General features: G+C 49.0%; 2 protein-coding genes across 15 annotated transcripts in view; one reads left to right on the top strand and one right to left on the bottom strand.

Annotated features, from left to right (window-relative positions):
- Positions 1-8,088, bottom strand: part of DNMT3B (DNA methyltransferase 3 beta) — a 44,330-nt gene extending 36,242 nt beyond the window's left edge. For all 7 annotated transcript variants that reach the window (XR_011996943.1, XR_011996942.1, XM_072736113.1 and 4 more), the window contains exon 1: positions 7,961-8,088. The gene's annotated coding sequence lies outside the window, so the exon portion shown is untranslated. The remainder of the gene's footprint in view (positions 1-7,960) is intronic.
- Positions 7,290-17,587, top strand: part of COMMD7 (COMM domain containing 7) — a 105,852-nt gene continuing 95,554 nt past the window's right edge. For 7 of the 8 annotated variants that reach the window (XR_011996944.1, XR_011996945.1, XM_072736123.1 and 4 more), the window contains exons 1-2: positions 7,290-7,565; positions 16,038-16,203. Coding sequence is in view for 6 of the 8 variants with exons in the window: in XM_072736123.1 (XP_072592224.1) it covers positions 7,471-7,565; positions 16,038-16,203 (261 nt within the window). In the remaining 2 variants the exon portion in view is untranslated. Of the gene's footprint in view, positions 7,566-10,089; positions 10,263-16,037; positions 16,204-17,587 lie in introns of all 8 variants that reach the window. The other variant, XM_072736130.1, reaches the window with a different exon arrangement.

Here is a 17,587-nt window from a genome sequence, read left to right on the forward strand (position 1 = left end):
AATCTTAAAACAAAAAGACAAATTTTATGGAGCACCTGGCTGGCTTAGGCAGAAGAACATGTGGCTCTTGATCTCAGGGTTGAGTGAGCCCTACGTTGGGTGTACAGATCACTTAAATAGCAAGTAGGATAAATGGGTAAAAATGGTCAAAAGGTACATACTCCTGGTTATAAGAAAGGTAAATCCTAAGGAGGTAATGTACAACATGGTGAGTGAACTATTATATATTTTGGAAGTTGCAGACCGCAGGTCTTAAAAGTTCTCATGTCAAGAAATAAATTGTAACTAGGTGTTATCTATAAAAATAAAGAAATTGCACCCTGAAATTAGCTTTTTAAAAGAGCTACTATCTCCCATAAACCACTTTTTTAAAAACTAGCTATAATTACCTGGTATGGGTTGGAGTCTGCCTATCTCAACAGGATGATGAAGCAAGTCTGCAGACAAAGTAGTCGGCACAAGCAGATCCTCTGGAGTGTCTTAACCCAACAGGTCTATACATCCTGCCACTTCTGTGGGTCCAAGTCAGGTGGGAACAAATGTCTCCAAGAAATATAACAGCATTTCAATCCACATTCTACTCCTTGCTTAGATGCATGGCCTTAGATAATGGCAACAATCCTATCTAATACTGAGCAACTACTCTGTACTCTGCTTATAGCTTAACATATCACATCCTAGGACACATCAGGACACTGGCAAAGGCCACTTTTACCCATGCATCAGAAAGGAGTTTCCGCTATGCTTTCTTTTTTTTTTTTTTCTGCTATGCTTTCTTTAGGAGCCATGCTCAGCACAGAGAATCCCGGGCAGACAAAGGCCAGACAGCCTGTGCCCATGGAGCTGCCAGCTGGTTTAGGAAGGTGATAGAGAAAAAGCTAGGTGAAAGACAACAGCAAGGTTAGTTCATCCCAAAACCTAAATTGCTCTTCCACTATAGAGACCCTTTTGCCAAGAGTTCAATAGGACAATATTTTGCCATGTTACTGTGCACATTTGTTCAAAATTTTCCGAACCCTATCATCCAGTTGTTGTACACTGTCTCCCACATAACCCAGGACCCAGAAAATCCCTGCCACAGCACCTGCCCTTTCAGGCATCTACCCTGGTTAACTCTTCATTTTTTTTTTTTTTTTAAGATTTCATTTATTTGTGAGACACACACAGAGAAAGAGAGGCAGAGACATAAGCAGAGGGAGAAGCAGGCTCCATGCAGGCAGCCCGACATGGGACTTGATCCTCCATCCCGGGACTCCAGGATCAGGCCCTGGGCTGAAAGCAGGTGCTAAACCGCTGAGCCACCCAGGCATCCCTAACTCCATTTCTTATCACAGCCCAGTTAAGTAGGCTTCCTTCTGCCATGCACCCCTTCAAGGTCTCCTCCAGGTTTTAGAGCCACAGCTATAGAACTCAGGCAGACCAATGCCTTAGTCAAGCTATACAGCACTCATTCGTGGAGCCAGGATGCCAGCAGCCAGTACTGTGCTGGCAGGAATACCAGCCAACCAAAAGGGCATCATCCCTTTCCAGGAGCTGGAGGCCTGGGTTTCAGCCCCAGCTGTGGCCCACGCAGGTCCACTTGCAGCAGCAAACAAATGCTGCTTCGAAAGAGACTCAACCTCAGAAGGTGGGGCTGCAGAGTAGACAGGAAAGAACAGGTTAGTCTCTTCTAGAGGCCACCACTCCTGTGCTGCAGTCTGGCTAGAGGAGGATACCTGCCTGACCCTGCAAACTCTCCAGTTCCTTTTCCTGCAGCCAGGCCTCTACCTCCCAGGCAGGGCACTGGAAGATCCCCCTGCTCTAGGGAATAAGACAGACCCAAAGGTAGAGAACATCCTTCAGCTTTAGGGAGGCTCAAAGTAAGAGTCACTATCCCACAAAGAAATGTTCCAGTTCAATACCCAAAGTTTTTTTTTTTTTCTTTTAAGATTTATTTATTTATTTATTCCTGAGAAACACACACACACAGAGGTAGAGACACAGGCAGAGGGAGAAGCAGGCTCCATGTAAAGAGCCCGATGTGGGACTCGATCCTGGGTCTTCAGGATCACACCCCGGGCTGCAGGCGGTACTAAACCGCTGCACCTCTGCCCAATACCCAGAGTTTTGATGCTTCTTCTCAATCATGAAGATCATGTTCAAAACTATTTAAAATGAAAACAGTAAAAAAAAAAAAAAACCCTCAGAAATATTGGTTTGAGCACTAAACAAAAATATCCTCACGTAGATGTATCAAAAAAAAACAAGAGGAGGACACAATTGCACATAGAATTTCTGGGACAAGAACTCTTCAAAACCAACAAGGGACACCTGGGTGGCTCAGCAGTTGAGCATCTGCCTTTGGCTCAGGACGTGATCCTGTGATCCAGGAGTTCTTTTTTTTTTTTTTAATTTAGTTTTATTTATTTATTCATGAGAGACACAGAGAGAGTCCCACATCAGGCTCCCTGAGTGGAGCCTGCTTCTCCCTCTGCCTGTTTCTCTGCCTCTCTATTTCTCATGAATAAATTAATTTTAAAAATCTTTATTAAAAAAAAAAAAAAACCTTTACCCACAGATGACTCTCTAACCCATCAATTCTCAATTGTGGAAATCCATTTCTAATCTCCTCCAGTCTTACAGTGGCTACCATTGTCTCCCATACATTTCCAAGACTACAAAGACAATTTAAAAAAAAAGACAATTTTGGGGGTGCTTGGGTGGCTCAGTCAGTTAAGTGTCTGACTGCAGCTCAGGTCATGATCTCAGGGTCATGGGATCAACCTCGGCATCAGGCTCTATACTCAAGAGTATGCTTTTCTCCTTCCCTCTGCCCCTCTCCCCACTTGTGCTCTTGCTCAAATTAATAAAATCTTTTAAAAAATAAATAAGATGATTTTCTGAAAATTTTTGAGTTTGATCCCTGAGACCAAACTAAAGCTTAAGAGAAAGTAGAGGTCAGGCAGGGGTTTGCACTAAGGCAGAGCCATAGATGGTAAGGTTTTAATGAATGAAAATCTCTTCAAGGGGAAGTGAGAGACAACTTTGATCAGGCAAGCTGGTAAAAAAATAACAGAAGTCAATGGTGGCAGATTCCAGAGGATCTCTTCCCACTGCTCTACAGCTGCTTGAGAAGCCAGGCCCAGGGGTGACCACAATGCTCTCTAAGGAGTGATCACAATGCTCTCTAAGGACTTCACCAACTGAGTCACCTTTCCTTGTCACACTACTCCCCTTGGGTTCCGGTCCCTTTTCTTAGAAAGGCCTCCTCCTCCTGTCTACATAGAAATGGAGGCCCCAAACTGAAAGCAAAACATTACCTTGGGACAGTGAAATTGCAGGTGATAACTAGTTTCTTCTTGGCATCTGAAGATGGTAAATTTGATTTTGACTTACATCAAACATTTCTCTGAAAAAAATTTTTTGAATGACATTTTTTGAAATATTTCAATTCCCTACACAAAAATAAATGGCCATCCTCATTCTTTGCTTATTCCCTGGAAAAAACTCAGGAATGGCAACTGGGATTGTTTTGTTCAGGAAGTAAATAACCACTTGCCAATATTTGAGTGTTTAGTTTATAACACGCAAAATTTGTTTTTAATGTGTGTGTCTTTTAAATAATCTCTACACCCAACATGGGGTTTGAACTCAACCTGAGATCAAGAGTCCCATGCTCCAAGGCAGCCCGGGTGGCTCAGCGGTTTAACGCCTGCCTTCAGCCCAGGGCCTGATCCTGGAAACCTGGGATCTAGTCCCAGGTCGGGCTCCCTGCATGGAGCCTGTTTCTCCCTCTGCCTGTGTCTCTGCCTCTCTCTCCTCTGTGTATTCTCATGAATAAATAAGATCTGAAAAAGAAAAAAAAAGTCCCCGCTCTTCCAATTGAGCTAGGCAGGGGCCCCCATAACATGCAACATTTACTGAATTTTTTAATCTATACCACCTCTACTGACATAAACACCCCCTGCAATTGGCCAATCATCATTGGCTTATTGTACAAATGGAGCAACTGAGGATCAAGCCAGTGATTTATAAATGGAGTGAATTAAGTATGTAAATCCAGGCTTGATTCTAATGTCCAAGCCCCTTTTTTGCCTCAGACGGTAATATAACCCAGTGGATAACAGGTTCTTTACAATCCAGTTGACCCTAAACAATAGGGATTTTAACAACAGGTGTCTTAGATGTTGATTTTTTTCTTAACGATTTTATTTATTCATGAGACACACAGTGAAAGAAAGAGGCAGAGACACAGGCAGAGGGAGAAGCAGGCTCCATGCAGGGAGCCTGACATGGGACTGGATCTCTGGTCTCCAGGATCAGGCCCCGGGCTGAAGGCGGCGCTAAACTGCTGAGCCACCTGGGCTGCCCCTAGATGTTGACTTTTTTAACAAATATATTGAATATTTTGGAGACTTGCAACAATTTGAAAAAACTGAGATGTTCTATATAGCCTAGAAATACCAAGAAAATTTGGTATTATTATAAATTGGTATTATTATAAAAATGTTAGGTATTATTCTTAGAATAAATCATAGAACACATATAACATGCACAATGTTAATAGGCTGTTTATATTATCTGTAAGGTTTCTTTTTTTTTAATATTTTATTTATTTATTCATGAGAGACACAGAGTGGCAGAGGCGGCAGAGGGAGAAGCAGGCTCCCTGCAGGGAGCCCGATGTCACACTCAATCTCAGGACCCTGGGATCACACCCTGAGCTAAAGGCAAAAGCTCACCAACTGAGCCACCCAGGCGTCCCTGTTATCTTTAAGGTTTCTGGCTACTCATTTCATTTGGAGACAGTGGACTACTAAGTTTTGGGGGAGTTCTGTTAAACTGGATTTTCAAGTGTGGGGGGTAGATCAATGCCCCTAAACCCTGCATTGTTAAAGAGGATCTCCAGGAAAGGTGATCCACGTTCAGAATCTCTCTGGATTCACCAGGCCACTTCCAGCAGCCACAGCCACAGAACCCCTGCAGAAGGGTTCTTCCCCTCTGGAGGGAAGAACTGTCCTAGGATGGTGGCAGATGCGCAGTGTTTTGAAAAGCCCTACCCACCAAGGCACAGAATCAACTGAACCGGCCCAGCACCTCAGTCCCATCAACTAAAAAAGGTATCATCCCCCACAAGAAGAGACACAAATCTGCACATCACTTTACAAAGAAAAGGATGGTCTCCAAATGAAATGAGCAATTCAGTACTTCTCTGGTCCACCAAGAAATTTAGAAATCAACCTCAATTCATGATTTAAAATCTCACTGGACAGCCCCATTGGTGCAGCGGTTTGGCGCCCCCTGCAGCCCAGGGCATTATCCTGGAGATCCAAGATCCAGTCTTCTGTCCGGCTCCCTGCATGGAGCCTGCTTCTCCCTCTGCCTGTGTCTCTGCCTCTCTCTGTGTCGCTCATGAATAAATAAAATTTTTAAAAAATAAAAAAATAAAACAACCTCACTAACACAAGGATTCTATCCAGAGCTGTTACCCTGTACCTATTAGTAAGGGCTGGAGAAGGATAGGATTACTTGTCATGGTATAGAGGACCCAAGAGGAGTTAAGAGATTTAATAAGGACCAGCTCTGATGAAATTGGAAAAGGTTTCTGAGCCTGAAGGCAGGAGAGCTGGCATGAGATCTGGACTGAGACAAAGAAATCCTAAGGTAAGTTTTCCAGGAAGGAGAACTTGCTCAAACCCCAAATAGGAAGCAGGTCCCTGGGCTGCAATGGAGGGTGACAGGCATCATTGGGTTGCAAGTCCCACGTGGCTGGCGGAAGGACTGGAAGGGAAGTAGCTTCCCCCAAACCCACCTCCCTTGCTCCTCCCTTTCACCCCCTGCAGCTCTCAGATACTCTCCTCCCCTCCTAGCTTTTGGGGGTGGGGGGGCATGACTGGTTTTAAGGAACAGGATGCAGCCAGCCCCAATGCCTTTGTCTGAGCCCCCTCCACCCCAACAAAGAAAGGTAATGACCTCACTTAGCTCTGCAAGCATGCCTCCAAGGTAGACATCAAGCTTCTGGGGGTGTGGGAGGCAAAAACGGCCCCATCCCATAAAATAACCCTGGATCCTTTCAAAATGGAACAAAGGCGCTCCTTCCTGCCAACTCCCAAGTTGAGGACAATGATTTGGAAATGCGTTCATACTGAGAGGAATAGAGTACCTAGGAGGAAGGCAGGATAGGCAGGGCAGCAGCAGTCCCTCCCTTCATCCCCAATTCTCATTAATGGCTATCCTAAACAGAGGGGCTATTGGTAAACTAATACAGAGGTCAACATTCATCACCTGCTATGCCAGGCATTATCTTATCAAGCCCTTACCCAAACCTAGTCTGGTAGGGGCCTTTTTATACCCATCACACATCTAAGGAACATGGAACATTAGAGGTTAAAATCATACATAAAACTGATTGCATTTTTATACAACTGGGGTTATTAGTAAATCATTCCTATTTCACAGATGTTATAACTAAGGCATAGAGAGAAATGGACTTGCTGGGACAGACTGAAATACATGCAAAGACCTGTGGGTGCTCGGAACAGGGCAGCCACCTTACCTCCCAAGGATGCCAACAGTGGCCGACTTTATTGAGTGATTATACTGTATGCCAGCCCTATAAAATAGTTACCATCATTTCCACCCTGGAAAAATTATGGCAGCCTTGATACCGCAATGGTGGGGGCTCAAGAAGCCACAGCAGGTGCTGGGGAGGAGGGCAGAGGTAGGCTCAGTGTCCCGAGCCTTCAGGTGGAGAGATCCCTCTCCGGGAAACCTACCACAGTCCAAACCCACAAAACCCCGAAATCAGGATGCAGTTCAAAATTCATCCTCTGTCCTTAATTCTCTATTTCATGCACCCTTTCAGCTTGGGGGGGGGGGGGGTCACCGAGAAGCACAAGGGCCCTGTCTCTCAGGCCAGGGGATAAGGGGGGAAAGGCAAGCTAGAGGTAGAAGCACAGGCGTGGGGCAGGGCGCAGACGGCTGCCCTGCTCTGCCACAGGTGAGTGAACCCAGCAGGGAAAGCCGGAGCCCACGAGCCGCTCCTTGCCGCGAACTCGCTACGTCCGCCCCGGAGTGTCCCGGCTTCCAACTTTTAGTCCTGCCAAGGGGGACTCAGCATCTACCCTCCAACAATCACAGGGGCAAGGAAGCGGTGCTTCTGGGAGGTGGCGCTACAGGTCGAGACCTCAGTTTGTGGAGTTTGGAAAGTGGGACCAGCTTCATCCCGAAGAGGGGGGGAAAGGGAAAGTGAGCCCCCAGGGCAGGCAGCGTGACCGCGACAGGGCGGCGCCACCTCGGCCCGGCTCCTCCCCGGCCAGGTGTGCACCGGGGGAAGCCAGCCGCTCCCGAGGGGGTCCTGGCAGCCCCGCCGTGCCTCGCTGGGCACCTCCTCTACGGGAGGCCCCGAGACCCCGCTCTGGGGGGCGCCCCGGCCCACCCGCTCGCCCGCACCGCGTCCGGTAGCGCTTCTCGCCCCGGGAAGGGGGGTAAATGGTCCCTCGCTTGAAACCCACGGGTCCAAGTCCTAAGCGACGGCCGCCACCTTCCCCCGCCTCGACGGAGGCTCCCTCCGGGCGTGAGGCCAGGTAAGGACACCCCTCGCCCCTCCGACTGAGCCCAACATCTTCGCGCTTCCCTTCCGACCGAGAGGGACACGTCCTCCCCTGGACCCCAGACCCCGCGAAGGCCACCCGGGCTTCCTCCCTGGGGACGCACCCCTCTCCCGGGCTGCTGGGGCTGCGGCGGGTCTCCCTCCCACTCGTGCCCCCTGCCCCTGCCCCGGGGGTCCGGGCGCCGCGCCGCCCCAGGCGAGCCGGAGCCGCTCTCCGGCCGGAGGGGAGCCGCGGCCCCTGACGTCCCCCGCGGAGGGTGCCTCCCCGCAGCCCCGCAGCCCCGCAGCCCCGGCAGCCCGCGGCCGCCCCTCCCCCACCACGCCCCGGACTCCGCACGCACGAGCCTCCCGGGGCCGCGGCGCGCTCACCTGCCGAGAGCCAGGCTCGGGCGCCGCTCCGCGGTCGGGCCGCGGGCCGCTGCAGGCTGGCGGGGGGCCGGCGGGCGGCCGCGCGGGGCGCTGGGCTCGCGAATCTCCGGCGCCGATCGCCGCGCTACGTTTACTTGGGCCGCTTAACCCCCGCGCTGCCGGCCGGGCGCGGCGGCCGCCCGCTCTGCGGCCTGCCAGCGGGCCGGTGGCGTCCGTCGGGGGGCGCTCGGGGCGTCCACGCGGGCGGCGGGCGGCGGGCGGCGGGCGGCGGCCGCGGCGCGGGGAGGGGCGGCGGCCGCGGAGGGCAGCGCAGGCCGGGCTGGGCAGCGAGCGGGTGGGGAGGGGGCGGCGCCGAGGCCCCTTGTAGCCCCGGCGCCGCTCTCGCCCCGCCCCCAGCCGGGGGCGCCCCCGCCGCAGCCACTCAGCGCGCGCCCCGGGCGGGGGGGGCGGCGGGGTGGGGACGAGGGAAATTTGAAATCGCTGCGGACCTCCCCGGCCCTCCTCCGCGGGCGCCGCCCCCGCCCCCGCCGCCGCCGCCGCCGAGGTTCGCCCGCGGCTCACCCGCCCCGGGGGCTGCTCGGGGGTTCTCGCCGCCGCGCCCCCTACGCACACCCACGGGGGCGGCCCGCGGCGCCCGCCCCCCGCCCCCGCCCCCGGGCCCCGGGCCCCGCACGCGCGTTCTGGGCGCGGCCGAGCGGGAGGCGCCCCCCCCGGAGCCACGCGGCGGCCGCGGCTCCCCGCTGCTCCCACCTGGGCGCGGCGGCCCAGCCCCTCCGCGCCCCCGGACCCTTGGAGCGGCCCTTCCCCCCACAGGGCCCCGCAGGGCCTTTGTCCTCCATCTTGAGGGGCCGGGGGAGCGGCCCGAGGGGGGCGGCGGCGGATCTTGGCCGCCCGCGCTCCGGGTGCGGCGGCAGGTCCCGCGGCGGGACGAGCCCGGGGCTCTCTTGGTGTCGGGGCCGCTGCGCTCCAAGAGCGCTCAACGACCTGAAACCGCGCTGCCCAATGTTTCTCCTCCTTGGCACGTACATTCGTGTCCTTTTGTCCGCTCATTGCGTGTCTTCCACACATGAGCCCGAGCGCAGGGCCTCGGCGTGTCTCAGCACACAGGAGATGCCTAGCAAACGCTTGCTGGGGGAATGAATGAAAGAACAAATGAATGAGGACGGGATGGCCCACAAGGCCCTATAGGAGCAGGCTCCCGTCTACCCTTCTAGGCATTTCCCGTCCTCCTCCCTCCCCCACTTCACTCCACCTTCTCCCCTCTGCTGTTCCTGAAACCCATCCGGCATGTTCCTTGACATTCCTCGTCCAGAGAACTCTGCTGGGCCCGTCTCTCATCCTTCTGTTCTCTCCCAAAACGTCACTGTCTAGAGATGCTTTTCCTGGCCACCCCACCTAATAGTCTCCCCCCTCCATCCCTCCTGATGTCATTCCCTTTGTAGCCTGCAGAGCTATCTCATTTTTTAAAAGATTTTATTCTTGGGGCAGCCCCCGTGGCTCAGCGGTTTAGCACCTGCCTTCAGCCCAGGGCCTGATCCTGGAGACCCAGGACAGAGTCCCAGGTCGGGCTCCCTGCATGGAGCCTGCTTCTCCCTCTGCCTGTGTCTCTGCCTCTCTCTGTGTGTCTCTCATGAATAAGTAAATAAAATCTTAAGAAAAAAAAAGATTTTATTTCTTTATTTGAGAGAGGGAGTGAGCATGAGGCAGGAGGAGAGGCAAAGGGAGAGGGAGAAGCAGATTCAGCCAGATATAGGGCTCCATCCCAGGACCCCAAGATCATGACCTGAGCCAAAGGCAAATGCTTAACCAACTAAGCCACACCAACAACCTATGCAGAGCTATTTCAAATTATTTGGGATATTTCCTTGTTTACATCTTTATTTTTCTTGTTTTTTTTTTCTTTCTTGTTACACATACACTATAAACCATATTCCATAAGGGCAGAAACCACGTCTATCTTGTTCCAAGCTGTATTTTCAGTGCCCATAGGAGTTCAATACAAGTTTCTTGAATGAATTAATGAACACAGATTTCCTGCCTCCAGGGCTCCAGCACTCAGAATAATAGCTTTCTCCCTTCATCTCCTTTTTTTTTTTTTAATTTTATTTTTTTGTATTTATTTATGATAGTCACACAGAGAGAGAGAGAGGCAGAGACACAGGCAGAGGGAGAAGCAGGCTCCATGCACCGGGAGCCCAACGTGGGATTCGATCCCAGGTCTCCAGGATCGCGCCCTGGGCCAAAGGCAGGCTCTAAACCGCTGCGCCACCCAGGGATCCCCTCTCCCTTCATCTCCTACCAGGTATTTGCAAATAACTAAATGGCAAATTCTCTGGAAGTTGTAAACATTTTTTTAAGATTATTATTTATTTGAGAGAGAGTGAGAGAGAGAAAGAGCAGAAGCAGGGGAAGGGAGAGGGAGAAACAGGCTCCCCATGGACGAAGGAGCCTGAGGCAGGGCTTGATCTGAAGACCCCTGAATCATGACCTGAGCAGGAGGCTGACACTCAACTGACCACTGCAAACATTTCTAAACCTATTGGAACTTGCTCTACCTAGGAACCTGGATGGAAGTTAAGGAAATATGAAAGTGAGAAGGGAGAGCCTTCTGTGAATGAGCAGTGCAAACTTCTTGGCCTCTGCCACAAACATCCAAAATTAGGTCCCTGTCAGTCCATGTAGGAAGAAGGGGATCTCTCAAGAGGGCCTGTGGCTTGTCCCCATAATCTGAGATATGCCTTTAGGGGAAAGAAATATGTAAGCTGCTGGGCCTGTTTTCTGATCCATAAGCCAAGACCTGCCATGTGGCAAAAGATGTCTGTATCACTGGGAATGCCTGGAAGGCCTAGTTCAGATGCCAAAGGGTTGGGTTTCCTTGGACATGGCAGATGTTTCTTGGGACAACAGACCACTGAACTTCACGAAGAAAAAGGAGAGGGTCTCAATGAACAAGTGTTCTTGGGATCCCTGGGTGGCGCAACGGTTTGGCGCCTGCCTTTGGCCCAGGGCTCGATCCTGGAGACCCGGGATCGAATTCTACGTTGGGCTCCTGGTGCATGGAGCCTGCTTCTCCCTCTCCCTCTGCCTGTGTCTCTGCCTCTCTCTCTCTCTCTCTCTCTCTCTCTCTCTCTGTGTGTGTGTGTGTGTGTGACTATCATAAATAAAAATTTAAAAACAAAAACAAAAAAATGAACAAGTGTTCTTGAGTCCTATCATTTGGCAAGGAGGGTGAATGCCAGGAGAATGGGTGAAAGAAAAATGGTGTGATGTCAAATAAGCAAATAAGAGAATAAAGGGTGGGGACGCCTAGGTGGCCTAGTGGATGAAACATCTGCCTTTGGCTCAGGGAGTGATGCCAGGATCCTAGAATCGAGTCCCACATCGGGCTCCCTATAGGGAGCCTGCTTCCTCCCTCTGCCTGTGTCTCTGCTTCCCTCTCTCATGAATAAATAAATAAAAATCTTAAATAAAAAAAAAAGAATATCAGGTGTGGATCAATCAGGGAAGAAGATAAAATGGAGACAGGATTGATGCAGCCAGGCAAAGACCTCGGTCAGGATTCAGCTTGTGGATGGCATGTAGTAGGGAGAGCCAAGACACTAGCAACTGAGGAGGGGAGAAATAAATAATAGGGGGCCAGGTCTTATAGGACCTAGTAAGCCATGGCAGGGATTTCGGATGTCACCATTTAAGCCATGATTTGACCCAGATGTTAAAACAGATCCAAACAGGGAGGCAGGATCTGATCTGGAAAATTGTGGATGGTAGCCTGGACCATGGTGGGAGCAGGAGAGGAAGAAAGTGACTGAATATAGAATACATTGTGGAGATTGGGCCTTGTGGTGCCAATGGCTCTAGGGGTAAAGGAAGGGATGGCATCAAGGATGGCCCCTAGAATTTTAGCCTGAGCACCTGGGTGAAGGGTGGCGCATTTACCTAAATGAGAAAAGTTTATACAATGTGGATTTGGAGAGGAGCTCAGCAGGTGCTGCCTTGGTCACATGAATGTGGAGTCACACTGTGGTCTGGGCTGGTACCTAGGTCCCCTGACTCTGTCCAATGTTCCTCTCACTGTCTGGGTGGTAGAGCATGCCATCTACATCTTCCATACCACATTCCCTCCTCCAGTACTCATTCTCAGAGAAAAGGATCCCATGTCCTAGAAAGGGACTTTTCATCTGACACTGTAGTTTGAATACCCCCTCCAAGATTGAGTAAATCAGATAAATCACCTAGTGTCTCTAAGCCTCAGTTTCCTCAACCAGACAGAGAGAATACTTCATTGCCACTGGGAACAATGAATGAACCATGAAAACACTGGTGTTGGATTACCCAGATGGGCAGACAAGGCTCCAGCCCCCAAATAAATATTTTTATGAAAGATTTTGGCTTTCCCCCACCCCGTACTCCCCAAGATTTTGCTTTTTGGTGTCTAAAAAACCATATAGCCCAGGCACCTCTCTAGCTCAGTCAATAGTACAACTCTTGATCTTCAGGTCTTGAGTTCAAGCCCCATGTTGGTGGGTATAGAGCTTACTTGATAAAAATAAAAAATAAATGAAAAACCATATAGCTGTTACTAAACACACAAACACACAAAGGCAGTGGAGAACATGGAAGGTTAGAAAGAGAACCTATGTTTCTAGATTGATTTCAAGTCTTCCCATGGTTGCACAGAAGTGCAACAGTGTTTAAAAATTTATTGTAACAGGGGCGCCTAGCTAGCTCAGTCAGAAGAGTGTGGGACTCTTGATCTCCGGATTGTGAGTTCAAGGCAAACATTGAATATAGAGATTATTTTAAAATAAAGCCTTGGACAGCCCTGGTGGCGCAGCGGTTTAGCGCTGCCTGCAGCCCAGGGCGTGATCCTGGAGACCTAGGATCCAGTCCCACGTCGGGCTCCCTGCATGGAGCCTGCTTCTCCTCTGCCTATGTCTCTGCCTCTCTCTCTCGCTCTGTGTCTCTCATGAATAAATAAAATAAAATCTTTAAAAATAAAATAAAATAAAATAAAGCCTAAATAAAATAAAATAAAATAAAATAAAGCCTTAGATAGTAATAACAGCAACAACAACAAAATAAAATCTTTAAAAGTAAATAACAGGGACACTTGGGTGGCTCAGTGGTTGAGCATCTGCCTTGGGCTCAGGATGTGAATCTGAGTCCAGGGATCAAGTCCCACATTGGGTTCCCTGTGAGGAACCTGCTTTTCCCTCTGCCTATGTCTCTGCCTCTCTCTGTCTCTCATGAATAAAAAAATAAAAATCTTTAAAAATTAAAAAATTAAAAAATAATAAGTAAAAATAAAAAATTATCATAACAGATCATAATCATTCTACTCATGATGATAATCAATGTTTATTAAAGAGACAACAAAAATTCTGTGATTAAAGGTCATTTGTTTCGTCATCTGAAAAAAAAAACATAGATAAGGGAATGTCCTTGCTCTTAGGAAATAAACACTAAAGTATTTAGAGGTAAAGGGGCACACTGTCACCAATTTGCCCTTTTTTTTTTAAAGGGTTGTTTTTTTTTAGTTTTTATTTATTCATGAGAGACACACAGAGAGAGGCAGAGACACTGGCAGAGGAAGAAGCAGGCTCCCTATGGGAGAGCCTGATGTAGGACTTGATTCCAGGACCCCAGGATCATGACCTAAGCCAAAGGCAGATGCTCAATCACTGAGCCACTCAAACACCCACCAATTTGCCCTTAAATGATTCCAAAACAATAATAAGTGTACTTAAATGAGATGGGGAATGTAAAGCAGAGATGCCTGGAAGGCTCAGAGGTTGAGCATCTGCCTTTGGCTCAGGACATGATTCCGGAGTCCTGGGTTCAAGTCTCACATCAGGCTCCCTGAATGGAGCCTGCTTCTCCCTCTGCCTGTGTCTCCGCCTCTCTCTGTGTGTCTCTCATGAATAAATAAAATTTTAAAAAAGAAGAAGAGTGTAAAACAGGGACCCCTGCGTGGCGCAGCGGTTTGGCGCCTGCCTTTGGCCCAGGGCGCGATCCTGGAGACCCGGGATCGAATCCCACGTCAGGCTCCTGGTGCATGGAGCCTGCTTCTCCCTCTGCCTGTGTCTCTGCCTCTCTCTCTCTCTCTCTCTCTGTGACTATCATAAATTAAAAAAAAAAAAAAAAAGAGTGTAAAACAAATGGAGCAGGGATCCCTGGGTGGCGCAGCGGTTTGGCGCCTGCCTTTGGCCCAGGGCACGATCCTGGAGACCCGGGATCGAATCCCACATCGGGCTCCCGGTGCATGGAGCCTGCTTCTCCCTCTGACTGTGTCTCTGCCCCTCTCTCTCTCTCTGTGTGACTATCATAAATAAATAAAAAAAATTAAAAAAAAAAGCTTCTTAAGAAAAAAAAACAAATGGAGCAAAATGTAAATATTATTTTAAAAAAATTTTTAAGATTTTATTTATTTATTCATGATAGACAGGGAGAGAGAGAGAGAGAGAGAGGCAGAGACACAGGCAGAGGGAGAAGCGGGCTCCATGCAGGGAGCCCAACATGGGACTTGATCCCAGGTCTCCAGGATCACGCCCTGGGCTGAAGGCAGTACTAAACCGCTGAGCCACCCGGACTGCCCGCAAAATGTAAATAAAAGGAAAATCTGGTTAAAAAGACTTTCATTCATGAGTTCCTCCTACTAGTCTTACAACTCTTCTATAAACAAGGGATAATATCAAATTTAAAAAGCCCCCCAAAATTAATATTAAAAAAATAAACCACACCGGGGCACCTGGCTGGCTCAGTTGGCAGAGCATGTACTTGAGCCCCACATTGGGCATGGAGCCTACTTAAAGTTTTAGGGGCACCTGGGAGGTTCAGTTGGTTAAGCGTCTGACTTTTGATTTTAGCTCAGGTCTTCATCTCAGGGTGGTGAGGTCAAGCCCTGCCTTGGGCTCTACACCAGGCATGGTGCCTACTAGTTAACTAGTTAACCAGTTAATTAAAATACTAAAAAAAAAAAAAAAAAAAAAAAATTAAGGGGTTCCTGGCTGGCTCAGTAAGTAGAGCATGCAACTCTTGATCTTAGAGTTGTACGTTCAAGTCCCCCACTGGGTATAGAAATTACTTAAAAATAAAACCTAAAGGGACGCCTGGGTGGCTCAGCTGTTGAGACCTGCCTTTGGCCCAGGGCGTGATCCTGGGATCCAGTCCCACATAGGGCTCCCTGCATGGAGCCTGCTTCTCTCTCTGCCTGTGTCTCTGCCTCTCTCTCTTTGTCTCTCATGAATAAATAAATAAAATCCTTAAAAAAATAAAATAAAACAAATTAAAAAAAAAAAAGAAAGAAAGAAAAAACCCCCCCATAAACAGGGATGCCTGTGTGGCTAGGCAGTTGAGCATCTGCCTTTGGCTCAGAGCGTGGTCCCTGAGTCCCGGGATCGAGTCCCACGTTGGGCTCCCTGAATGGAGCCTGCTTCTCCCTCTCTCTGTGTCTCTGCCTCTCTCTCTCTTTGTCTCTCATGAATAAATAAATAAATCCTTTAAAAAAATAAATGTTAAAAAACTATAAATACATACATCCTTCATGCCTTTGTGCCAATCAACGCATCAATGGACTTCTATCCACATCTTGGTTAAACATTCGTGCTGAATTCCACCACCATTTTTTCAGCTCTCAGAGCAGCTACAGGTTTTAATAATGTGCAAAGTGCTAAGCTGTTTGCTTGTTGCATAATAAGTACCTCGTATGTGGTAGGTATATTTATGAGCAGGTGATTTCATCTTTCTATTCATCACCTATAAGATGGAGGTAGTAAGAGTACTTACTTCATAGGATTGTTGTGAGAATCGCATGAGTTAATACATTTAGAGCATTTTGAACCATGACAACCATAAAAGTGCTTATTAAATTTTTAAAAATTGTTACTGGGTGCCTGGCTGGCTCAGCTGAAAGAACCTGCGACTCTTGATCTCAGGGTTATGAGTTCAGGTCCCATGTTGGGCAAAGAGATTACTGAAATAAGAACTTTTTAAAAAATACGTTATTATTAAAAATATATATGTGTGTGTGTTATTATTAATAAGGAATTCATGCTGCTTTCCTCCCTGGCTGTCTCAGCTGTTGGCAGGTGTGGAGAGGAGCACCCCGCTGCTCCTCAGCATCACAGAACCCTGGCCCTTGGGATCCTGGCTGCCAAGGCAAGCCCAGTTCACCTCTGGATTTACAAGCAGCATCTAGGATGATGAGCCCCACTTTACAGTCAAGGAAACTGAGGCTGCGCAAGGTAAGGAGGTTTGCCTGAAAGCCATTACTGTAGGTTGGTGGCAGAGCAGCAACTAGACTCCCAGCTCGACCCCCACCCCACCCCCATTCTGCGTGTGCTATGCTAAGGAGTTTGAGCCTCAGTCAACTCCCAGTCTGATTGGAATAATAATAATAGTAATGCCTACTTCCGGCAGTGACTGCAGGGATCCGCAGAGCTCGTGTATGTGAAAGAACCCTATTGTAAAATACTCTTTCTTCATTTCAGTGTCATTGGAGGCCACGTTCATTTGCAAAGTGGGTTCCTCACCTTTCATTTTCAACAGGAACACCCAGACCACTCAACCTTAGTCCACCCATAGAAGGAATTCTTTTATGCCTTTTATTTCTTTTATGCCTTTTTAAACCTAAAAAGGGGCCATTGAAAGATCTGCTTTAAATATACCTGCCTAGACAAGTACTCAGAGAGTGGCCAGGTATTATTCATTACTTATTATTAAATAAGCATGTTAGTAGCAGCCATCAAGAGAATAACCATGTGCCAGACACTCTGCTGAGCGTTTTACACATATTACGCACTGATTCTTGCGGTAGCTTATGAAGTAGAAAGGACTGTTATCTCCATTTTACACATGGGGAAACAGGCTCACAGAGGCAGAATAATTATTCGAAGTCATACTGTCAGGAAGTGTGCTGAGAGCTAGGATTAAATTCTAAGCTATGGGGATCCCTGGGTGGCGCAGCGGTTTGGCGCCTGCCTTTGGCCCGGGGCGCGATCCTGGAGACCCGGGATCGAATCCCACGTCGGGCTCCCGGTGCATGGAGCCTGCTTCTCCCTCTGCCTATGTCTCTGCTTCTCTCTCTCTCACTGTGTGCCTATCATAAATAAATAAAATTAAAAAAAATTTAAAAAAAAAAAATTCTAAGCTATGGTCTTAACCACTTTGCTACCCTGTAAAAGGTTTAGCATGTTTCCTAGGAGGTGACCCTGGTAAGCCCTCTATGGATCCTACATCTCCCTAAGAGTCCTTTGCTCACTGCACAGTCCCACTGACTTTCCTTTGCCTGGGGAGGTGAGTATGCCCCTACCCTCTGAGTCAGGAAAACTCTATCCTGAGGCTTTGCTCTTAGCATCTTCCATCTTCTCTTTTCTCTCCCTGGGGTAGGGAACAATAGAGAAATGCCCTGGGGTGGACATGGAAGTTAGGATAGGAAGTAGGCTAGCCTTCTCCTGGTCCTGTGCCTCTCTCCATCCCCTACAGAAGCAGTTCTTGGCAGCCTGGGTGGCTCAGCAGTTTAGCGTCACCTTCAGCCCAGGGCGTGATCCTGGAGACCCAGGATCGAGTCCCACGTCGGGCTCCCTGCGTGGAGCCTCTTTCTCCCTCTGCCTGTGTTTATGCCTCTCT

This window comes from Vulpes vulpes, chromosome 14 (assembly GCF_048418805.1).
Source record: "Vulpes vulpes isolate BD-2025 chromosome 14, VulVul3, whole genome shotgun sequence".
NCBI classification, from domain to species: domain Eukaryota; kingdom Metazoa; phylum Chordata; class Mammalia; order Carnivora; family Canidae; genus Vulpes; species Vulpes vulpes.